The sequence below is a fragment of the Silurus aristotelis genome (assembly GCF_946808225.1).
Source record: "Silurus aristotelis genome assembly, chromosome: 9".
In the NCBI taxonomy this organism is placed as follows: Eukaryota; Metazoa; Chordata; class Actinopteri; order Siluriformes; family Siluridae; genus Silurus; species Silurus aristotelis.
The window spans coordinates 21,902,666-21,927,517 of record NC_139582.1 but is presented as its reverse complement, the minus strand read 5'-3'; the positions used below and the strand labels follow the sequence as shown (position 1 = coordinate 21,927,517).

General features: G+C 38.6%; 2 protein-coding genes and 1 long non-coding RNA gene across 12 annotated transcripts in view; 2 read left to right on the top strand and 1 right to left on the bottom strand.

Moving 5' to 3' along the window:
• LOC310731073 (inverted formin-2) overlaps positions 1-6,982 on the top strand; it is a 32,497-nt gene extending 25,515 nt beyond the window's left edge. The window contains exons 16-23 of one of the 10 annotated variants that reach the window (XR_014535060.1): positions 148-218; positions 316-436; positions 893-1,057; positions 1,231-1,333; positions 1,854-1,997; positions 2,805-3,572; positions 3,913-4,270; positions 5,264-6,982. Coding sequence is in view for 7 of the 10 variants with exons in the window: in XM_083550427.1 (XP_083406553.1) it covers positions 148-218; positions 316-436; positions 893-1,057; positions 1,231-1,333; positions 1,854-1,997; positions 2,805-3,775 (1,575 nt within the window). In the remaining 3 variants the exon portion in view is untranslated. Of the gene's footprint in view, positions 1-147; positions 219-315; positions 437-892; positions 1,058-1,230; positions 1,334-1,853; positions 1,998-2,804; positions 4,547-5,263 lie in introns of those variants that run through there. The other 9 variants (XM_083550429.1, XR_014535061.1, XR_014535062.1 and 6 more) reach the window with 9 other exon arrangements.
• LOC310731146 overlaps positions 1-10,767 on the bottom strand; it is a 124,448-nt gene extending 113,681 nt beyond the window's left edge. Inside the window, exon 1 of the long non-coding RNA XR_014535074.1 lies at positions 10,585-10,767. This is a non-coding gene — a long non-coding RNA (uncharacterized lncRNA). The remainder of the gene's footprint in view (positions 1-10,584) is intronic.
• A 2,556-nt stretch (positions 10,768-13,323) lies between these two features.
• adss1 (adenylosuccinate synthase 1) lies at positions 13,324-24,377 on the top strand. Its single transcript, XM_083550497.1, has 13 exons — positions 13,324-13,630; positions 14,540-14,642; positions 17,078-17,140; positions 17,492-17,542; positions 17,720-17,786; positions 17,881-17,988; positions 18,079-18,160; positions 18,250-18,376; positions 18,469-18,623; positions 19,591-19,715; positions 19,898-19,995; positions 23,327-23,476; positions 23,576-24,377. The coding sequence occupies exons 1-13, from the start codon at positions 13,445-13,447 to the stop codon at positions 23,626-23,628; spliced, it is 1,368 nt and encodes a 455-aa protein (XP_083406623.1). The 5' UTR covers positions 13,324-13,444; the 3' UTR covers positions 23,629-24,377.
• Positions 24,378-24,852: the final 475 nt, after the last annotated feature.

Sequence of the window (24,852 nt, the reverse complement as noted above, 5' to 3'; positions counted from 1 at the left end):
CGTAAATGTAAATGCAGTAGGATTGTTTTAATTGCGGAATACTGAAGCACTCCCAATGATGATAGTCTTGAGATAGGGGCAGTTACTCTACACAGAAATATTTCATTCATGATTGTTAAAGACAAAGTTATTTTGTTGCTGTTCCAGGAAGCAGAGTTGAACCATCCTGAGCTTTTGGCTCTACCTGAGGAGATTGAATGCTGTGAAAGAGCAGCAGGGTGAATACACAGCAAACCGTCTCTTGATTTCATTATGATGTTGCTAAGAAAATGAACATTTGTACTAAGTTCTGTTTTTGATCTGATTCTGTAACAGAATTAACCTTGACTGCATCCAGGCTGAGGCAAATGCACTCTCCAAACGTTTAGAGGGGGCAGAGAAAAAAGTAACTTCATCAGTGCAAGATGTACAAAAGCAATTTTTAAATGTTATTAAGGTGGGTGGAAAAGTGTATAATAAAAAAAAATGTATAATAGACTTTGTTTAATAGATAATCAGTGATCCTGGCCTTACCCAACCTTTTTGCTGTGATCCTGTGGTTGTTTGGAGGTGTTTCTAACCCAGAAGTCCCAGAAACAGTAAACATTTGTCTCCAGAATTATATGATGTGACTGTGCTTGGCAGGTTAGTAACCTGGGAGATAAAAGCATGATGGCACTCGACAGAGTGTTTAGCATGAAAGTCTTCAGCATCTCGCTGGGATCAGTAGGGAGTTGAACGCTATTGTTGGAAGTGGAGGAAGCCATTGATTGAAAATGTGTTCATTTCTGACCCTTCAAACTTATTTTATTAAGTTACAAGGTAAATCTTGCTAACGTGGCCCAGATAAGTTATTTATGATCATTTGTATGAAGCAGTGTACTTTTTTTTTTTTTTTTTTACTCATCTGTAGGAAAACCTTCAATCATGTAAAGCTTTGGAGGACTGCTTTGCTGACATTGAGAAGAAGAAAGTTGATCTGGCTCAGTACCTGTGCGAGGACACTGCTCAGCTGTCACTAGAGGAACTCTTTAGCTCCATCAAGACCTTCCGAGAACTTTTCCTCAGAGCATTGAAGGTAATCTCTTCGGTCTGTTCATACCATCTGATCATTGAATGATTTGTGAGGGGAAAACTGCATAATAGTTGCTGCTATCTTGGGATTGTTGTATAGTGTTGCACTTGACTGAAAATAGCCTGCTCTCATCTCTCATGCTGACCTTCTGCTTGTCCTGTTTGTTTCTGCTGTAGGAGAACAAGATCCGTAAGGAGCAAGCTGCCAAAGCTGAGAAGAGGAAAAAGCAGCTGGCAGAGGAGGAGTCCAAGCGACAGAAAGGAGAGAACGGCAAGATCAGTAAGTACATGCTGAACCTTGCTCAAGTCTGGAAGGACTTCCCCACTTGTCTGACCTTTAGATTGAATATTACAATATCTTGCACAAGAACGTTCAATTGCTGTTCATCTCCATTCTCCATTGCATGAACTGATTGTAGTTATATATTGACATTTTTGTTCTTGCATTGGTGGATGAAAAAAAATCTGGCTGCTGGAGTCACATGACCACATGGTTTCCATCTTGCTTTTCAGGCAGCTTATAAAATAGCACTTCATTCAGCACAATGTTATAAATGTTTATATTTGAGGTAATTTTTAAATCAGGTGCTAGTTTTCATTTGAAGTTCATACAATCTTTTTGTGTGTGTATGCGTTTAAGGGAGAACTGGGCTGTTTTGTCATGCTTTTTGTTGCGCACTTATTTCCTACATTTCCTTGAAGTGTTTGTGTTGCTTTACAAAAGTGTTAAGGAAATCTCCTCTCAATAAAGTGACGTGGTCTATTTCCTGTTCTAGTGTATATCTGTTTATCTTTTATAGTAAGAAGAGGTGGTGTGCCTCAAGAGGATGGCTGCATCATTGACAACCTGCTGGCTGACATCCGAAAAGGTTTCCAGCTTAGAAAGACCAGGCCCAGGTGCGAAACGGAAAGTGCCCCCTCTAGTGAAATGCATAGGGACACCGGTAAGGACAAGACGACGCGAATCTCTCTCCAACGGCTCCGGTCCAAATGCCTGAAATCACTTTCCCTTTTCATCTCCTCTGCTGTTGAGTGCCAGTGATTGTTAGCCTATACACTGCACCCCCCCCCCCCCCCCTCCACCCCTCCTGATAAAAGGAGACAGAGTGAAAAGGTGTTCAGGCTCTTGGCCATGGGGTGCTAGAATTTGCCATCAATCATGCAACCTTCATCCTGACTAATAGCCTGCAGTTGCTGCTTCATCTGCTGCTCTTCATTGGTGGCTTATGGCATTTAACCGCTGTGCTCAAATATATATTAATCACTCGGTGATTGTTTGAGAGTATTAATAGCATGCTGCCAATCTCATCTTTCTTTTTATTATTATTATTATGTTTGAAGTCATTAAGTTAACTTAAACATGATCTACACAATAAAGGTTTTGATGTGGTGTGTGTAAATAAAAAACTGCACAGTAATGGGTATACCTCCCGTTACTGTTCAAGACTACTGGCAGCTCTTTTCTCAATACAGTATTGGGGGACTGACAACATGCCATTAGAGCCATAGAAAATACAGTTGCTTTCCTTATTCACATATTAGATGACTTTTTAAACTAAAAGCAAAGGAATGTTTAGATGGTAAAAAAATACTAATAGAGTACTAATAAAAACCACATCCAACCAAAAACTCCTAAGAGTTCTTGCATGCAGAGATTTGTACATCCCTGCAGATTTATTTGTATTTAGCCCAAAGAAAATGTTGTTTAATCCAAATCCTATTTCTTCTGACTATGTCTCTCATTCTTTTAGCAGCAAGTGTCAAATGTGCAGAAAAAGAAGTCACATCAGGCGCTCAGGTCCACCCCCCTCCTCGGCCAGAGGAGACAAGCGGCGACGATCTAGTCAGCGCTTCCTCCACCAGCCCCAAAGGAGAACCAGCAGCCACATCAACTGATAAAGCTCCACTCACAAATGAGACTCAACCAGGCCTCTCCACTGAAAACACCCTGTCTAACCATACAGCTACACCGATCACGCCATCAGCCGAGCTTCTCCCAGTTCCAGGATGCTTAACAGATAATGTAGAAACTCTTCTGACTGAAATCCTAGGTGAGAAGAATTCTTCACTGACAGAAGAGACCTCTGTGGACACACCGGTCTCTCCAGTGCCTCAATCTATTGTAAACCCATCTTCAGCAAAAGATGGCACACAAAACTGTAACTCTAATAATAACCAAATCAAAGATGACCAAGCAACTAATGATGACTCACTCAAAAACATGGCCAACATCAACTCTGGTGCTCATACAGACTCGAACGTGAAAGGAAACGGCACGGTCGGCGAAGAAATAATGCCAGAAGGCCAAGAACAGAATGCAAAAATACATTCAAGCAAAACCCAAGTAGACTCCAACAAGTCATCATCTCTTGATGGTAAGAATACGACCGAGATGTCACGTGAGCCTGATTCTTCTGACGGAGCACATGGTGTGGATGTCCTCGCCTCCACTAACTCCTCCTCCTCTCAGCCTAAATCACACAAGCTCATCCGAGGAAGGAAAAAAAGCAATAAAGAAGGTAACCTATGCATTTGTGTGTATGTGCTGTTTGCGAATAAACTTATAAATCACAGTGTTAATACGTGGTTTTCCAAAATCGGTCTGTTATTTCGAAGTGCAAGGACGAATGAGAATTTGCGGTTTTTAGCGTATTATTTTTGCCGTCCAACATTATTGGACAAACGAGTACCAGTCTTGGGTTTTCGCTTGGTATTTGATTAAAGTGATTTTTTTTTTTTAAATAAAATGCAACTATTTAATCCTGAGCTGCTGTGAACCAGGTGTTTATCAGGACGCAAATAAATGTTATTCAGTCCTTTAGTGTCTCTCTCTCTCTCTCTCTCTTTGCCAATTTAAAGCTGAGCATGAAAGCGAAGAAGGCAGTAAGCATAAAAAGACCTGTGTATTGCAATGAGGTAGGTTACATCGGTGGACGTGTGACTAACAGGGTTCGAAGGGAGGAGTGTCCAGACCCCGTCTATTATAACCAAATCTATGTGCCATTTTGTTTTAACATCAATGTCCGACTCTTTTTTTAACTTTTAACTATTAACTTTTTTTCTTATCTGTGGAAATAAGGGCAACTTGTTCTATACGTTTTCAAGCTTCTTTAGACCTTTGCCTGCTGATAACTGAAGGAGATGCAGGAGATAATGCACACATTTGAGTACTACTCAATTCCCATTATTTAATCCCGTCTATGCCAACATTGGGATTGTGGGTAGTAATTGTCTGATTACTTTACTAATATGTTAATTAACTCTGCAATTATAACATTTGTGAAAATGTAATAACTTGCCTTTCCAAAACCTTTTATTTCTTTTATGTCTATGGCAAGACTTTATATTCAACTAATAACGGATTAAAATCTGGCCAGGTGATGGGTGGATTTAAATTTTGTTTTAATGTACTTGGTACTAATAACCGCTTCAGTTCATACTGTATGTACAAATGTGGACAAATTTGTTGTTTTCCCTCGATGAAAAAAAGAAACAATTTTCAATGAAATAATTTGAAATGGACAAATACTTGTCGTCCATCATCGTTCGCTCAATATTTTAATAGAAATTAGACTTTGCATTTGATTTAACAGAATATTTTAAATAATATATAAACAAATAAAATATATGGACTGGAGAAAAATGAAGGGACTCCTAACCTAATGTTTTAGTTGCACAGCCTTTAGAGGCAGTCACTGCAGATTTCTGTAGTTTTCAATGAGACTGCAATTCAGTTCTGGTTTTTTTACACAGATAAAGTGGTAATAAAAGAAAAGACTTCTGTGTTTCGAAGCGACTTCAGAATAGTCCATTGTTTTGTTCCGATCCATTCCTAGTTGTTTTTAGATTGTTGTTTTGGGTCGTTATCCTGTTGGAGGACCCATGAGCTGTGACTGGGATGAAGCTGTCTGATGCTGGGCAGTAAATTTAGTCTTGAGTCTTCCTTGTACATATTCAAATTTCAACAAATTTGATATTCTATACATCTATACATCTATATGTCTAAAAACCCAATAAAATCAGACCAGTAAGAGCAGAAACACATATAATACCTGAATAAAATAACTGCTTTGCATGTTTTTTGTTTTTTGATTAATCACAAGACTTATATTCAAGTTTGCGTTCGAATCAAAAGAAATTCAATTGAATGCTAATGATGCTGATTTATTTGTTTGTGTTATATTTATTCATTCATTTATTACCATTGCAGGAAGACCCAGGAAAGGGAAACCACGAGGGAAGAGATGAAGCTCAAATTGTATATGTGCAATCCTGATCAGCTTCAACTTTCCCTTTAACTGTTCTCACATACAAAACACCCAGAAACCAAGGGCTGAGCACACAGCAAAACACAGCTTGCTTTTGTATGTGTGTGTGGCAAAATATTTCAGTAATTTGTGCACTATGTCAAATGTGTATATACACCAACCAGGCATAACATTATGACCACCTTCCTAATATTGTGTTGGTCTGCTTTTGGCTGCCAAAACAGTCCTGACCTATTGAGCATTACCAGCGTTAACTTTTTCAGCAATTTGAGCTACAGGAGCTCGTCTGTTGGATCAGACCAAACGGGTCAGCCTTCACTCCCCACATCAGTGAGCCTCGGCCGCCCATGACCCTGCCGCCGGTTCCCCACTGTTCCTTCCTTGGAGCACTTTTGATAGATACTGACCTCTGCAGACTGGAAACGGCCCCCAAGAACGGCAGTTTTGGAGCTGCTCTGACCCAGACGTCTAACCATCACAATTTAGCCCTTGTCAAATGTTCTCAAATCCATTTTTCACTTAACATATCAACATTAAGGACAAAATGTTCACTTGCTGCCTGATATATCCCACCCACCATGCTGAAAAGATATTCTTTATTTACTTCTGTGATCATAATGTTATGCCTGAGCTGTGTGTGTGTGTGTACATATATATACACACACACACACACACGTGTGCTAAATGGACAAAAGTATTGGGACACTTGATGTTTCCAGTCTGTTACCATAAAGTTACCGAAGACATGCAATTGGATGCAGTAGCATTTTGAATTTTCAATCCCTTGAACTTGAAGACCCAAACCTGTTCCAACATTACAGGAAGCATGCACAGAGCCTAACCCTTTATAAATATATGCTTTTTCTGGGTTGGAATGGAAGATCTTACGTGGCCTGCTCTATAGCTCTGACCTCAACCCTATTAAACACCTTTTGGATGAATTGGAGCGCTGAATGCACCTTTGTTGTTTGAACTGGAAATGAAGATTAAATGTGGATTTGGATGTTCAAAAAACACATGAATCTTATAGGTGGGTGTCCACAAACTTTTGTCCATGAAGTATGTATATCTGGAAACAAAAAGAAATCCAAATGATTTGTGTATATTGGAGTTATGCACATTTAAGAGAAATAGTTTTAGAATTTCACGTTTTTCAATATTTCATCAGACTGAATGTATAGTTACTGTTCAGCGAACAGAAAGTATTATATGATGTGGATTGTAATAGCACTAGAAGCACTGCTGAGAGTACAAAATAATCATTAAATTTTTTCAAACCTATATGGAATATTAGTTACATATTATGTTGCTATTTTAGTAATAATGCAAATGTTATATTTATGACTGACTACATAGGGTAGTGTATGATGTCATTTATGAAAAATATTGTTGATAAATAATTAGTTGATGCCTATCTGTTGCAAAGTGGTTGATGAAATTACAGCAGTTAATGTATGTGGTTGTTGTAATGTACATAAACTGACAAACATTTGACATAAAGAAAAATGGAAAAAAAGCTCACACTTTTTTCTTTTTTTTTTATAATTAATGGCAGCAGACAGTGAATCAAGCTTTAATAATATGCTTTTAATTGTTTCGCAACAAAAATAAATCAACACAGTGTCTCTGATAAGGAAGAATAAATGTTCAATTTATAAGTATTTCCCGAGGTGTGACTAGTGTCTTTTATATTAATACACATTCAAGAAAATGCATTTTATAGGCAAACACACTAAAAGTTAATCACTGCTGGGACATTCACTTTTAATTTAATGTTATGACGGAGTTGATAAAGCTGTTTTTATGATTATATTAATGGATAGTTTCATAATAGATAAGACTTAACAGCTTTTGCACCAAAATGTTTTTTTATGATGAGTCATAACTATAATAATAATTCCGATTCTGGTTTCCTAACTGCAAGGGGTCGTATTTAACAGCTTGTCTGCAAGTTTTTTCGTGCATTAGTCACAATAAATACTGTTGTCATGGAACAGTCATTTCTCAGAAACCTTTTGAACCAGTTTAGGTTTCAGGTAATGGTTATATAGGATTCTTCAGGTGCATCTTAATATTGCACTGAAAAGTGCTTACAGATAACTACAGATTATTTTTTACAGAGATACAATTTTAAAATGAGGACAATGTGTAGTGACGTAAAGTTTGCAGAAGCATTGATTTGCCTCTAAAAAGGGTGTATAGATATTACCTCAATGCAAAAAAGAAAAGGCCTGGTGATCAGCCTGCTGCTCTGCCTGAAAGGTCTCTCCAGATTATGCACCCTGACTCTCAACTGGTCAGGTGATACCCTTTATAGCCAAATTTAATTCAGTTCAGAGTTATTTGTATAGCACTTTTACAAGTGGACATTGTCCCAAAACAGCTTTACAGAGATAAATAGGTTATAACGTATATTAGTGCCTCTAAGAATAGTGCCTATGAGTTTAACCAGGAACCTCAATTTCATCCTCATCTTGGTGGCACCAACAGTCTGTCCATTGCAGTTTTATGTTTGTTAAGGTGTGCTTATCAATGATGGGCACTTAAATGCAGAACTGTTCACACAAATTGCATTCTGAAGCCATTGTAGTAGACTTGATATTAATTACAGTCAAAATCCATCTTCATATGGAGTTGCTTAATAATTTCATGGATCTTTAGGCTGCTAATGTGGAACCATCCTCAGCTGAACAGAGTTATTTTCAATTGAAGAGAATTCCATCTAGAGGAAGGGTATTAGGATGAATGAGGCGGATCCGGAAAGAATCAAGGGACAGGAGCACTGGTCACTGGTATCTCAGGGCATTTTTAACTTAACAAAGAGAGAGAGAGAGAGAGAGAGAGAGAGAGAGAGAGAGAGAGAGAATGTAGGGAAATGGAGTATGACCGCATAACCTAAAGGAAGAGCAAGAAGGTAACCTAGGGATCTCTGGGATTAGAGATGACCCACTACACCACTGTCAACAAACCTAAGTGAACACAAGAAAGTGGGGAGATGACAGGATCCAACCATCCTTGTTCACCATAACACTCTCTCACTCTCTATCCATGATCAGTATGTATTTTATCCTGAGAGAAAAAAACTATTGATTAATTATAAATGTTTTATGTTTAAATGTTCAGGGTAGCTTTAGAAATCACAGCATAAGAAAAAGGTTTTACAAAGGGTTTCTAGTGCACTGGTAAAAGGATTGTCCCCTTTATAAAATTCATTTTAAGCCTACAGGACACCAGAGAAAAGCCATCCAGGGTGCTATGGTGTAGTGTGACAGCTGCAATTAAATTGGCCCCTGTACCTGTACTCTGCATTATGACAATAAAATCTAATATAATCTAAGAGATCCATCCACAGCTAGCCAATCTTCTCCTAAGTCTAGCACAAAGGAGGAGATCAATGTTTTCCTTGCTATATATACAGTTATGACAGTGGATCAGCTGCACTACTGCACAGTCCTAGCAGGATCGATTTTATGTTAGACCTACTTGAGGAGATTCGTGCAAATATTTAAAAAGCCACTCATCTACACTACACTCTGATGGCTGTCTGTTAAATCTTTGTCTGAGAGAACCAAAACCCTTTAGCAAATCACAGCCCTCCAGGTCTTTACTCATTACTTCTTTTTGCATCTAATCCTTACTTCTGCTCTTTTACTGGCTTTCAAATCGACTACAAACTCATGCTAATTACTTACAAAACACTAAATGGTTTAGCTTCTGGGCATCTATCCAGTCTTCTAACATGCTACAATCCGTCACACTTTTTGAGATTTTCGGACTTCTAGTGGTTCCTAGAATAGCAAAGTTCACTAAAGGTGGTAGAACATTCTCACAATTAGCTCCTAAACTTTTGAATAGCGTTCCTGACAGTGTTCAGAGCTCAGACACACCCAGTTTAAGTGCAGAATAAAGACGTATCTTTTTAGCAAAGCCTACACATATCACATCATAACCTTGTGCTCCAGAACATCTGATCACATACACATTATCAATTTGTGCTTGTTAATATCATGAACAGCAGCTATGCTAATTCCTCTCCACTGTTTCTCTTTCTCTACCGATCCCGAGGGATCCTGAGGTTGTGCCAGCTCCAGTCGTGTCCTACCTCATGAAGATTATGGACCTTTAAAGAAGTAGATGCCTCCAAACATCCTGAACCATCTAGAGACGTACCAACGCCATTTGGATCCCACTTCATGTGGAGTTTGGACACTGGACCTCTTTGAGTGTTTAAAGGCTCTGGCATGGAGAAGCTGGTGTTGGATCTGTGATGATCTCAAATGTTGAGCTATTTTATGAGTTGCTCAGTAGCACCTGGTTCCATAACCTCAACTGACTGTATAAGACTGTAGAAAGGACATTACTTATAATCTTACATTCCGGTGCTCATGTCTGTTCTCACTTTCCAGTGTTCTGTATTGTTTTAAAGACTATAATCACACTCTTAATATCACCCAACTTAGGATAGGTTTCCCCTTTTGTTCCTCACAACCTCCACTTCACTGCTGTCACACTGTCCTCATACATGTCCTGCACCACCCTCACATACTTCTCTGACACACCAGACTTCCTCATACAATACCACAACTCCTCTCTCGGCACCCTGTCATACGCATTCTCTAAATCCACAAATACACAATGCAACTCCTTCTGACCTTCTCTATACTTCTCCATTAACATTCTCAGAGCAAATAAGGCATCTGTGGTGCTCTTCCTCGGCAGGAAACCATACTGTTGCTCACAGATGGTCACCTCTTCTCTCAGCCTGGCTTCCACTATTCTTTCCCATAACTTTATGGAGTGACTGATCAACTTTATTCCCCTGGAGTTACTGCAGGTCTGCACATCTCCCTTATTCTTAAAAACCGGTACCAGCACAATCCTTCTCCATTCCTCAGACATCCTCTCACCTTCCTGGGTAAAACCTCCACTGCCACCGACTTTCCACTCTTCATCCTCTTAATCGCTGCTCTCACTTCCTTCAAACTAATCCTATCCACTTCCTGCTTCACCATATCCACACCATCCAATTTTTTCTCTCTCTCATTTTCCTCATTCAGCAGCTGCATAAAATAATCCCTCCACCTTCTCAACACTCTCCTCACTAACTTGCAGCACATAATTTCCAGCTCAGTTCCTCTTAATCAGTTTAAATCCTTTTCTCCTTGTACTTCTGCCTACTTTTCTCATCACTCTGTCGATCTCAATTCTGTTTCACCAACCTCTTTTTGTCTTCCTTTTTATTTCCAGATTTCACACCAAGAACCTTTCTAGCTTTCTCCCTTATCACTTCTGCAGTAGTTGCCCAATCATCCAGCACCTCTTCACCACCACCGAGCCCTTGACTGACCTCTTCCCTGAATCTCACACTACACTCTTTCTCCTTCAGTTTCCACCATCTTATTCTTCTTTCAGTCCTCACTCTCCTTCTCCTCTTCGTCACCTCCAAAACCATCCTATAGACCACCATCCAATGCTGTCTAGCTACACTGTCCCCTGCCAACACCTTACAGTCTCCATCAGGTTGCATCTCCTACATAGAACATAGTCCACCTGTGTGCACCTTCCTTCACTCTTATACATCACCCTATGATCCTCCTTCTTCTTAAAATATGTATTTACCACTGCCATTTCCATCCTTTTAGCAAAATCTACCACGATCTACCCTTCTACATTCCTCTCCTTAAAGCCATACCTACCCATCACCTCCTCATCACCTCTGTTCCCTTCACCTACATGCCCATTAAAGCCTGCCCCAATCACTAATCATTCATTCCTAGGTACACCTTTTACCACTTCATCTCACTCACTCCAGAATCTTTTCTTCTCCTCCATCTCACAAACCACTTGTGGAGCATAGGCACCGATGACATTTATCATCACCCCTTCAACTTCCAGCTTCACGGTCATCACTCTATAAGAAACTCTCTTCACCTCCACTACACTCTTACTGTACTCTTCCTTCAGGATCACCTCTACACCATTTCTCTTTCCATTAACACCATAAAAGAACCATTTAAATCCACCTCCAATGTTCTTGGCCCTTTCCCTTTCCACTTCTCCTGAACACACAACATATCTACCTTTCTCCTCTCCATCATATCAGCTACCTCTCTCCCTTTACCAGTCATAGTGCCAACATTTAAAATACCAACCTCCACTCACCTCCACTTCTCCTTCCTCTGCTGTCTCTGTAGACGTCTTCCTCCTCTTCTTCTCCTCCTTTGGCTAACAGTAGCCCAATTTCGGTGCCCTGTTGGCTAACAATACCTGTGGCTGTCGTTGATAAACGATTCATAAGTCTGATTCATGATCCGCATATTTGATTTGGCACATGTTTTACGCTAAATGACCTTCCTAACACAACCCTTCCCATTTATCCGGGCTTGAGACCGGCACTAAAAGTGCACTGGCTTGTGCAACCCTAATGGCTGGGTTTAATTATGTTAAATAAATATTATCTATTAAATTTCATGCAATCTACAAACCCCATGAATTATTTTTTGCAGTATAGGCTTGGGTCAATCTTTGAGCCAAGATTTAGTTCTTTCATTTAAGTGAGCACTGGCATTATCAGTTTCTTAGTCAGACACTCTCAGATGCTCAGTACCCAGTACTCAGTACACGTGGGTGTATAGCTGATTCCATCATTGGTTTGCACAATTGTTTAGCATAAGTATTAGCCCTGTTAACACTTGCTAGCAGAGTTGAAAAGTAATGAAGTACAAATATGTCGTACTTAAGTTTTTCTGGTTTAAGTACTTAATTTCCTTATTTTTTGTTTGGACAACTTTTTATTTCATTACAACTTTTTACTTTAATTTACATTACTCTTTTCATTACTTTAGGTTTTATTTATTTGGTGACATGATCAATATTGTTTCTTTTCATTGTGCACCATTTTCAGCCTATCAACCTGTTCCTTGTTATTGCATGTTTTTAAACCTACCATTGGTGTATCATTTCCAGGCTCTCACGCACCACATACGTAGACTAGCGATGTAAACATGACTGAAAACAGAGACATTCCTGATCATCATCAGCTTGTGTTCTATATGGCGGATGTTTAGCCTGGATACCTTAATTAAATAACAAAATCTGTCATCCTTTTGTATTAATATATTAATATGATGTGAGGTCCAGTTACCAGCATGACACTAAAACATGTAGAAGTAAAGGCTACTTTTTTCTTCAGTACATATCAGAGCATAAACTTCTTTACTTTAACTTGAGTGGAACAAGTGTAGTCAGTACTTCAACTTTTACCAGAATCTTCTAAAACATGATTATCCCAGTTAAAAGTAAAAGAGTGCACAATAAACTATATAATTTTAGGCTTCATACTCCAAGGGAGGTCCACCTACAAAAGAAAAACAAATAGGGTAGAATGTCCTACTCAATTGAACCCAAAATCTTTAGCTTCTAGAACATATAAAAGCAAACAAGGTAAAGAGGTAAAAGGTTGAAAACACTTGTGAAAAAGAGAACGGTAATAATTTTTGTATTTGAGCAGTGTACTCTGTATACATTACCACGTTTCGAGCATATTTTTTAAAGGGGATTTTGTCACACCAGATTGTCTCATGTTATTTTGAAGTTAACAATTTGAAGTCCTTAGACATTTCATATTGTTTCACACAAAGGAAAAGAAACAGAGCTTTGCAAAAGTAATGCCTATAGTTCAATTCATTTTTATTTGTATAGCACTTTTAACAATGAACATTGTCTCAAAGCAGCTTTACACAGATAACATGGTGATAAAAATTCATAAGATGTTCTATAGTAAGTGCGCGAATTAAGTTAAGTCTTATGGGGGGCCAGTTGTGTAGTTCATATATTTTTTACAAAAATAATCTTGGGGACCCCCTAAGTCTATTTTTTATTTGTTATGAGGGGTCCCTAATGCCTAATGAGTGGTCCCGGGTCCCCCTAGCGCCCCCACCCCCAATCGAGCACTGCCTATAACCCAGTTATAAAGCAGTATAAACGAGTGCGCGTGTGTTTGAGTTTGTGCGACTCAACGCGCTGACTCGCCATAAGGTCACTGCGCATGCGCGCACCTTATTCCGCTCAGTGCAGTGATACTCTGCGCTCTTAGTCACTTGTTGGTGCTTTGGCCAGTAAGAATGTCGTCGAGTCGCTCAGGGAACGACCACTGCAAGCCCATAAACGCCTCCGGAGTGGCAAAACGACCCCGGGTAGAGTCGGGCAACAAAGTGACCGTGGTGCTCGGAGCGCAATGGGGAGACGAAGGCAAGGGAAAAGTGGTGGACTTGTTGGCTACAGCGTCTGACATCGTCTGCAGATGTCAGGTGAGTTCATGTGTATTTAAACTTGTGTACACTTTTTTTTTTATGTAAATAGAATTGAATTTTTAATTTAAAGTCTGATTAATTAGTCAGTGTTCTGGGAAGATTTGTAGTAGGAATAGTTGGAAATGACTTTTTGTCAGTGGCTACATGATGCTGTGATTCTCAAAATGAAGTCCCCCAGGGGTCAAGTTAAAATATCCACATTATATAAATTTACTATTTATATTTATTTCTGTAAACTGATTTGGTCATTTTTTAAAAGTGATATACAAATAAAATAGAATATTAAACTCCTCTACAGTAATAGTTGACTTTTTATTTTTCTGTTATGAAACGATTATATAACAGTTTATTTTTTCACCCCATATTGCCTCACAGAACATTGTGTTGGCATTCATTTATTATTAGGTCCTGAGATTATTTCAGATGGTTTCACACCAAGAAAGACTAACAGAAATGCAGCTGAAGTCTTTATCCCAGGTGTTACACTGTGTCCAACAGAAACTCCAGTCTGGAAAGGTGTAACAGTGATGCCCATAAACTCATTAAATGCCAGTCACAGGCTTTGGTACAACCTCTCACAAGTGAGTGTGGTTTACATTTGCAGGCTTGCTTTGACATGTGAGAAGGCCAAGTCAGACTTAGCTCAGAGACTGGAGTGAGCTGCTTGGCCAAAGCAGTTAAAAAAATAGGCCCCACATTGTAAGCTCTGGTTGGTGGGGGGAGTGAGTGGTTTGGATTCTATCCTTTCTGATTGGATCTGTGTCAGGTCTGAGAAAAGGGCAAAGTGCAAATAAGGGTCAATAGAACTTTTTCAGGTAGAAATAAGCTAAAGGATTGGGGTTTTGGGTAGCCAAGGTATTAGGGATAGTTTATGGATGTAAAAATCATGTTTATGTCGTCTTTCAGGGAGGAAATAACGCAGGCCACACAGTAGTGGTCGAAGGGACAGAGTATGACTTTCATCTCCTTCCTAGTGGTATCATCAACACCAAATGTATATCACTCATTGGTGAGTAGCTGAGACGTGTGCATGGTATCTCACCAGCTGTTGTATAATATTTCTCAGTGTGGAAAACTTGTTTCTGAACATTATGTAAGTAATAACACTGAGTGTGCTATTATAATAAGATGATTCATGCCAGAGGGTGTCAGGATACAGCTTAATATAAAGCAGGGGGTTGCCTCTCTGAAGAGGATCAATTTGGTTTTAAAAGCACTTGACAAAGTTGTGTTCATTTCATTATACTACAGTACAAAATGTGCCAAAATGTAAATTCAATTCAATTCATTTTTATTTGTATAGCGCTTTTAACAATGAACATAACACACAGATATAGTGGTGATAAAAATGAGTAAGATGTTCTTTATAAGTAAGTTTGTCCCTGATGAGCGAGCTGCTGGTGTCTGTGTCAAGGAAAAACTCCCCGAGATGGTATAAGGAAGAAACCTTGAGAGGAACCAGACTCAAAAGGGGAACCCATCCTCATCTGGGTTGCACCGAATGTCCATTTATTACAGATAAACAATGTTGCGGGGTGCAGTGATGGTGATCAGATACAAACTGTAGTCCTGAGTCAGTGTAGTAACTGTTTAGACTGTTGACATTAACTACAGTCCAAATCCATCCTCAAAGCGCCCGTTCTTACTCTGGAATTTCATGGAACCACCCAAGGCATTGATGAGAGAGAGAGTGTCCACAGATCTGCACAGAGTGGCCTCCATTCGAAGAGGACACTATCCAGAGGCAGGCCTGGGCGAAGTGGAAAGATCCACAGAGGGAAGAGGAGCAGGAAGAGTGGTCACTAGAACCCCTCAGGAGCAAGTTTAACTTGACCGAGAGAGAGAGAGAGAGAGAGAGAGAGAGAGAGAGAGAGAGAGAGAGAGAGAAGAGGGTGACAGGAAGAGAAGCATATGGATTATTGTGTGTCCTTATTTTTGTATGAAAGTTAATATCACTGTGCAGTTGGGACTCCAGCAAGACTCGCTATGGCAGCATAACTAAAAGAAAGAACCAGAAAGTAACACAGACATGAGGGATCTCTGGGATAAGAGACGACCCACCACACCACCGTCAACAAACCTGAGTGAACGTGTGAGAGTGAGGAGACGACAGCATACAAATATCCACGATCCAAAAAAAGTTTTTTGCATTGTGTTGCGCATCAATGGGTTCAAAAAACCCCAGAATGATCATACAGACACAAATTAAGTGTGATGTTGAGTGTAAGTGGAATAAAATTTGTGAATAGTTTACAGTTTAACCATGATTGCAGAAACTTGTTCCTGCATGGTAATGCCCCTGTGTACAAAGCTGACTCCTTGAAAATATGGTTTACATGGGTTAGATTGGAAGATCTTGACTGGCCTGCTATAGAGCTCTGACCTCAACCCTACTGAACACCTCAGGGATGAATTGGAACGCTGCCTGCACCCCAGGCTTCCTCACCCTACACCAGACATTATTAATGCTCTTGTAGCTGAATGCGCACAAATCTTCACAACCACACTCACAACATTTAGTGGATCATCCTTCCAGAAGAGTAGATGTTATTACAATATAACACCAAATGGAGAATGAATGTTGAATGGAGTGTTTTAAAAAGCACATGGTCAGGTGTAATTAAAAAATTTGTTTGTAATTGTTTGTTATATAGTGCACTTATTATTATTATTATTATTATTATTATTATTATTATTATTATTATTATATATTATATATTATAATTACATGTTAATGTATACACATTATATGGGGTGGGGGGGTGTCGTTAAGGACCAGCGAGAATCTTCAATAAAAAGGTTGCGAAACACTGACATTTAAAACTCATATCAGTGAAAATTATTATATTTCTCTGTATGTCTTCTATACAATTCCCTCTGAATAAAATGGGTTTTAGAACTTTGGATAATCTCTAATGACTGTATAAGACTGTAAAAGGACATCACACATAATAATCTTACTTGATATTTACATTTACATTTGCGGCACCCAATGATGTCACCCAAATGAGGATGGGTTCCCCTTTTGAGTCTGGTTCCTCTTAAGGTTTCTTCCTCATAACATCTAAGGGAGTTTTTCCTTGCCACAGTCACCCGCTGTGATCAGGGATAAATACACACCATTCACATTAACTCTTAAATTCTGTAAAGCTTCGTTGAGACAATGTCTGTTGTGAAAAGCGCTATAGAAATAAACTGGAGTTGACTTGGTTTTATTTAGTTTGAACTTATTTATTGATAATGAGTTTGGGGTTCAGGGGTTCAGCACGATTGATTATCTAATCAGGAAGCCATTGTTTCTTGCTAATCTCAATAGAGAAGGATTTTTTTTTTTGTTGGGGAACAAGGTGCATGTGAAGAAATAAAAGATAAAATACGCGTATGAAGTGCCTTACGATGGCCTGTCTGCTTTTGATCTATACTCATTCCTCTCTCCGCTCACAGGTAACGGTGTGGTCATTCACCTTCCGGGCCTTTTTGAAGAGATGGAAAAAAATGAGAAGAAAGGTAAACTAGCACTAGTATACTTAGTAATGTGATGAATATTTCTAAATAAGATGGGTACAGGGGAATATTGGATTTCGGGCAAAAACAGCATAAACATCTGATATCACCAACCAGAGCCCTGGTCTGAGAGATGTCTGTGGAATAGGTGTGTATGACCTTGGCTATGTTCTGCATGAAAGCGAAGACGAAAGCGAAGACAAATTGTGTTGATTTTATGAAATTCGATTCTTATTGCAGATTCCTGTTAATTTGGTAAATATGCTGTGTAAAATCCTTGTCAGATGTAGTGTGGTATCAGCTTCATCCTGAGATTTTACTGATTTTTTTTGTTTAATCTCATTCCATTGCTAGGCTTGAAAGGATGGGAGAAAAGACTCATCATCTCTGATAGAGCTCATATAGGTATAATATTTGTATGTTTGGTCAATTCCTATACTTTTCTTAACACAAATGACAAATTGACATAATATATGTGTTACACACGTCCACCGAATAGACAAAAAGGTGTGTTAAAACAGTATTAAACCCTGTCAGATTTCTTTTTAAATTATGCTAATGCAAAGCTCTGTACTCCCTTAGTTTTTGATTTCCATCAGGCTGTGGATGGAATGCAAGAAGTGCAAAGACAAGCACAGGAAGGCAAGAAGTAAGGCAACTGCTGAATTAGGAATCAGGAACAGGACAAAAACTGCTTAATGAATGAAGGGATTTTTTCCGAACTTTCTGATCTTTTATAACAGCATAGGAACAACCAAGAAAGGCATTGGACCAACATACGCATGCAAGGCTTCGCGAACTGGACTTCGAATTTGTGACCTGCTAACAGATTTTAAAGAGTTTTCTACCAAGTAATTTTCTTTCGCTTCAGCACATAATTAGAGTTTCTAAGGTTCTGCTTAGAATCTAAACTCATACTGATTCTGCATTTTACCTTTAAGGTTCAGACAACTGACACAGCAGTACCAGTCCATGTATCCAGCTCTTAAAGTGGATGCTGAAAGTGAACTAAAAAGGCTAAAGGCAAGTCTGATTGGGAAGACTCTAGATTTGCGGCATACAAACATGAATACAATGTTTATGCAACCTAAACCTCTTTTTTTTTTTTTCAGGATTATGCAGAGAGAATAAGGCCCATGGTGAGGGATGGAGTGTATTTTATGTATGATGCTATTCATGGACCCCTGAAGAATATTCTTGTGGAGGGGGCAAATGCTGCCCTGCTAGACATTGACTTTGGTATGACATCCCTGATACTTACAGTTTTGCATGTATATCACCTACTCAATCTCACATAACACTAATAAAGGGACTCCCTGTGTTTCGATTAGGAACCTATCCATTCGTGACATCATCCAACTGCACCGTTGGTGGTGTGTGCACCGGCCTTGGCATTCCACCAGCAAACATTGGAGATGTGTATGGGGTAGCAAAAGCCTACACCACTAGAGTGGGCATTGGGGCCTTTCCAACAGAACAACTCAATGTAAGTGCTCATGTCTGAATCACATACAGGCCTGCTCATGGGTATCATGGGCAACACTGAACTGGTCTTAACAGCCTTACAAGAATCCCTTCTTTATAAGATATAGTAACATTTTAATATGGAAGACATAGAGAGGATGGAATGCAGACAGTTGCTGTCATACTTTATACTCAAAATATAAGTAAACACTGAACAAAGTAGTTTGCTGTAGTTTTAGGAAAAACAGAAACTCCTTCTTAAGCTGTTGGTGAAGCTAATTGTTACTTACATTTCGGACATTAGTGCCAGGGTTAATACATTTGCATGTGTTCCAACTTAATCAAAGTACAATAAAAGGTCTCGGTTATATTCCTCTAACTCAGAAACCCCACAGAATAATAACTAAGATTTCAAAAAGCACCCGTTTGTATGAAACGTTTACGCTTCTGAAGACACTGCAATTTAACAACCTCCATACATGCTGCCGTTTTTGTGACTTTCATTCATCATTGACTGAAAGGATTAACCAAGTACACCAACTGCTTCAGTGCCCTAATATGCATCACATAAAAAGGAGATCACTTGAGATTTGAGATTGTGCCAGGGGGTTAGTTTCAGAATGTGACAGCAGTCTATTTGCTGATTATTAGTTATTTACTTGCTTTCTATAAATAAAATGATTTAAATAAAATAGAATATCTTTATATTTTTACTAACTATTTAAGTTGCAGGAATGTTGCGGTTGTTGGTGGTGTTTGATAATTGCTTTAAAAGAAGATTACATATTTCAGGACTTGCTTGCAATTACATAACCTTTTTCTGAACTGGCAATAACATGAGAAAAGTATTACTATTGTTACTATTTCAGGAAGTCATATATGGAACACCTTAGGTATATGATGTGTCTTATTTAAAGTAAATAACAGTGTTAGTAAAACAAGCAATTTAGAGAAATTTCAGTAATTTGTTAAATGCTTTTCTCATTTAGGCTGTAGGGGAGCTGTTACAGACACGAGGTCATGAGGTTGGTGTTACAACGGGCAGGAAGAGACGTTGTGGGTGGTTGGACCTGGTCATCCTTAGATATGCTCACATGATCAACGGCTTCACTGCGTGAGTCGTTTACTACGTATTTGTATATGACATTTGTAATTCTACGATCATGCAGCAATACATTTACATTTACGACATTTAGCAGACGCCCTTATCCAGAGCGACGCAATACTTTAGTGATGCTTGTGCAAAATGTATATTGTGAGCAAGAAGGATTGCTAATTTATTAGTTTTTTTTTCAGAATTGCTTTGACAAAACTGGATATTCTTGATGTGCTGGATGAGATTAAAGTGGGTGTCGCCTACAAACTCAATGGCAAAAGAATTCCCCATTTCCCAGGTAAAATCTGAAAGCATTAGAATCATCTAATTACATTAGAGATGAATGTGTAGATGTAGGTGGTTTATTTTTACAATACAAAGGCATTCTATTAAGTCTAAAATTTTATAAGCTTCAAAATTCAACTTGAAAATTTACATGTAAGTCAGTGGATGAATCAGAAAAATACACCTTTGTATATATATATTAAGCCCTACTAAATGTTCAGTAAAAGAGAACCAAAAAAGCTTTAATGGCTGTACAGAAGATTGTTGCTTCCATCATTTATAAATAAAACAAGAGCCAGCTAGACTTAGTGCTACTCACCCAGACATACTGAGCAGCGGGGACATGGTCGGGATCGTGACTTGGAATCTAAAGGTCACTCCAGGGGTCCTGTGTGGACATAGGAGAACCTGTCAAAATCTGTGCAGCACTACATTAAGCAAGCCTTTTTATTAAAGGGGGGCAGAAGGAAGCCACTCTTCAGTAGAATACAATAAGAAATAAGATTTTATGATCTGATGAAACCAGGATTTGGAATGACTTTCTGAAACATTGACTCCCTTAGATGAAGTGCAGTGGTGACAGTAGGACACTCTGGGTGTGTTTGGAGCGACAACAAGTGGGACTTGTTGGGACTGTGGAAAAGATTAATCAGTCTGTACATACAGAGATTTATTTAACTTCTAGTAAAATACATAACACAAGCTTAGGACTTTTCCACATTATGGGAAATGGCGACCCCAATATTGCCAGACAGATTCAAACTGTAGACTGAATGCCGAGGACCTGGACATGAATATGTCTATCCCTGATAAGCAGCGTTCATTTCGACTCGCAGTTGTTTACATGATATTATTACATGAATTACATGACGAGGAGGCCCTCGTTAGGGTTAGTCTGAAATGTGATACCTGATAGAAGAAACTTTTGCAGTGGCCAAATCAACAATTTAGAATTTCAACAATCAGCAAATTTTCAAAAAGAAGAATTGCATTGGAAACTCACCAAAATGTTTGAAAGACCTTGGACAACAAATAAAGTGGATAATTACAGAATTGTTTTCTTGGTCAAGAAAAAAACCCTTCACAACATATAGCCAATCAATTTACCAAGACAGATTAAATTAAATGCAAACTACAGGTATCACTTTAGAGCAAGAATTCCACAGTAGGCTGTTGGAAAACATTACAAAAGCCTGCCCATTTTGGGGGGCAGATTCTTTGGACGGATGAAACCTAGATAAACTTGTACAATAATAAATTTAAGGGAAGAGTATGAAGAAGGAAACGAAGGGCTCATGATCCAAAGCACTCCAGATTGCATGTCATCAGTGGTGGACAGTAATGTAATTCGTTACATACATGTAATTCACACTTTTAACTTAACTTTACTACATTTGAAAGTCCAATACCTCTTTACTCAACTACATTTTGCAAAAGCACTCATTCCTTTTTGCAAATGCGTGGAAAAAACTTAACTGCCAAATACACAGCAAGAAACCAATCGGTGTAGAGCCCACACTCTGTTTAGAACTTGTTTTGATTGCCTCTTGGTGGTATCTACTCGTCACCTACATCGAGTTTCAGCATCAGTTCAACAGCAAGCAGAACATTTTTTAAAAAGAATTTTTTTTAAAAGGTTTTGGGCTCATTATCATTATAATAGATATTAATCAGTGTTTGACTCATTCATATCATTCTTTTAATAGACATAACGTAAAACATGTGCCAAATCAAATATGCGGCATGCAGGTAGTTGGTTTGAAAGAGGCAGATGTAGAGGACAGGGGGGGGTATAGAGACGGATGATCCGATGTGGCGCCCCCTAATGAGAGAAGCCAAAAGAAGAAGATAGCCATAATAAATCCTAGTACTTTGGATACTTAAGTACAATTGAAGACAATTACTTTTGTACATTTACTCAGGTGAAAGTTTAAAGCGAGCACTTTTACTGGCGTAATATTTTACCGTGTACTTCATCCACCACTGCCTGTCATTCAAGGTGGCAGTGTAATTGTATGGGAATGTATGGCTGCCAATAGAACTGGGTATCACTGTAAATGATTTGCATCAAAAAATAAAAAATTGTTCGAAAAAGTTAAAATAGTTAACAAGTTCGTGTTAGCTTTTTCAGTTACCTTTGATTTTAGGCTCTTACTTTTTGTCCAATTACTTTTGATGATGGAGGCAATATGTGAAATTGTTAAACACAATGAATAAAAGCTGAGCATCAATAACATTTTAATTGCTTTATTTTAAATGTACTTTGTTGTTATGCAGAGACAAAATTATAAAATGTCCAAATTTCTTGACTTGACTGCAAATGCACCTTGTAGATACTCGACATAGTCTTCTTCTTCTTTCGGCTTCTCCCATAAGGGGTCGCCACAGCAGATCTAGCCAGAGTACTGCAGCCAAAAAATCTTCTATCCGCTGTTATTTAGCATTAGCATTATCATTTATCACCCTGGCCAATAGTGGAAACTATATTGGAGCACTCCCAGTCTTAGATATGCTAGTCTATCCACTCTCAGTACATTGTAGTTAAGACTAAATGTGGTGAACAGAGGCATTTGAATGATATTATAATTGTTGTCAGACTGTAACTTTATACCTCTTGAGTGGCAATCAAACAATTTATATTATTGTAATAAGAGCTATTAAGTAAAAGAACGATGAAACTAAGTGAAAATGACAAGTCAAGTGATGCCAATGTGACCACAAACACTGATTACAAAAGATTTACAGTAACTCACAAAAGTGAGTACACCCCTTACATTTCAGCAACCATTTTAGTATTTCTTCTCAAGGGACAATAGTATAGAAAAAAAGAAATGTGGATATATTTTAGAGTAGTACATGTGCAGCATTTATAGCAGTATAGATTTACTGTCCTCAACAAACAGCCATTACTGTCAAAATAGCTGCCGATCAAAGTGAGTGCACCCTAAGTGATAACAGCTGTACAGCTGTCGTGTAATCACGCAAAGCCACATGTCCTATTCATCATGTTCATGTTTGTGTCTACTTGACAGGACCTTACAAATTTGTGTTTGTAGTTTTTAGACATTTTGTGAATTCTGTTTTCACTCTGTCATTATGGGGTGTAGATTCATTAGAAAAAAAATTCATTCGAACGACTGTAGAAACAGGCTGCAACATAACTTGAAGGAGGGTCTGAATATTATAACAAATGCACTGTACAGATGACATGAAATATTTAAGTATTATTTAAGTTTCACAGAGTTGATGTCAACAAGAGCAATGTGTAATAATGCAATGTACGTTGGTCATGTGATTAGCTGGTCTACTCACTTTATTTAATTGCATTGTTTTTGGACTATCAGCTAATATGGAGGTACTGCAGAAGGTTGAAGTGGAGTATGAGACCTTGCCTGGCTGGAAGACAGATACTTCAGCAGCCAGGAAATGGAATGATCTGCCCTCCAAAGCCCAAAACTACATCCGCTTTGTGGAGAATCACATCGATGTACCTAGTAAGTCAAATGGCTTTGAATAAAACATGTCAGGAACATGTTCAGAAAGTACATTCATTACCTTGGCTGATTTTAACTGATGTTTCTGTGTCTTTGCAGTTAAGTGGGTGGGTGTAGGCAAGTCCAGAGAATGCATGATACAGATGTTCTAGAGTGTCTGTCCTCAAGTGAAGTCTGGAGTCCACCAACAACATGCAATCCTTCCAGGAAATCCATGACAATTGTAGGAATGTGACAGCAAATGGATTAGTGTTCACATATGCTGTGTTTAGATACAAGACTTATTGTCAGGACACGTGGAATTTGCTCAATAGCTGACAGTGAAAATAAATAAATATTACTAATTGTTGATAAATGAATAAACAAGATCTGTAACTTGATAACAGGTTATGTCATATTGTGCAATTTCTTCTATCTCAGTCAAAGTTATAGCCATTACAGGAGAATAGCAAACACTAATTTTCTCTTTAATGTGACTTGAAAAATGTCCTCCTATTATGGCATATATTACTCCATAAACAACCTCAGGAATACATTTATGCATTGTTGCTTAGAATGGTTTTGTTGAGATTTTCTGTGCTTTTGTGTTTTCTGTTCGTTTTCCTGGCATTGCAGTCTCTTTAATACGTGTTTTAATCTTCTTTTTTTTTTCATGTCAGATAAAAAGGTGGGCAGGCTATCAGTTAGGCTGCTGCAGAAATAGATACAAATACAGAACATTCTGTTCTTCTATCCTTTGCCAAGCTTGCGCTGCAACTGGGCCTAATGGTGGCAGTAAAACCCCAGACAAACCCAAAGACTGTCTGAACATCAAGTCCAAAACAACAACCCTAGTGGGACTTTTGTGGAATAAATGATAAAGGAAAATGCACCAAAATAAAACAGCAATATTTGGACAAAACATGGATTATTGTTTTCTTTGATTAGATAATACTTATTTAAAAGACGTGTGAGGTGTGGTTTTTACTCTTTAGGTTTTTCATTTTTAAAAAGGATAAACCAATATGAAGATCAGAGAGCTGTCCAAGGAAGAGAAATAATTTTAAAGGTGGGAAAACGTGGAAAAGGTGGGGACGGAGCAACGCCTTCGTGGGGTGGAGTGATGACCTCAGCCAACCCCCGGGGTGGGCGACATTCTTTATTGTTTTTTAATCTCTAGCAAGCCAGGGAGGTTGAACGATGTCCTTCGTGGTTTTTGAATTTATTGCAAACCCGTGGGGTTGGGGGGTCAGAGTGATTACCTCAGCATTGATGGTTCTTGAATCTTGCAAGCTGGGGTGGGACAACGTCTTTGGGGATGAAGTGATGACCTTAGCTGAGTCCAGCGAGCAGAGCGATGTTCTTTATGGTTTTAGAATCTCTTGCAAACCAGGAGG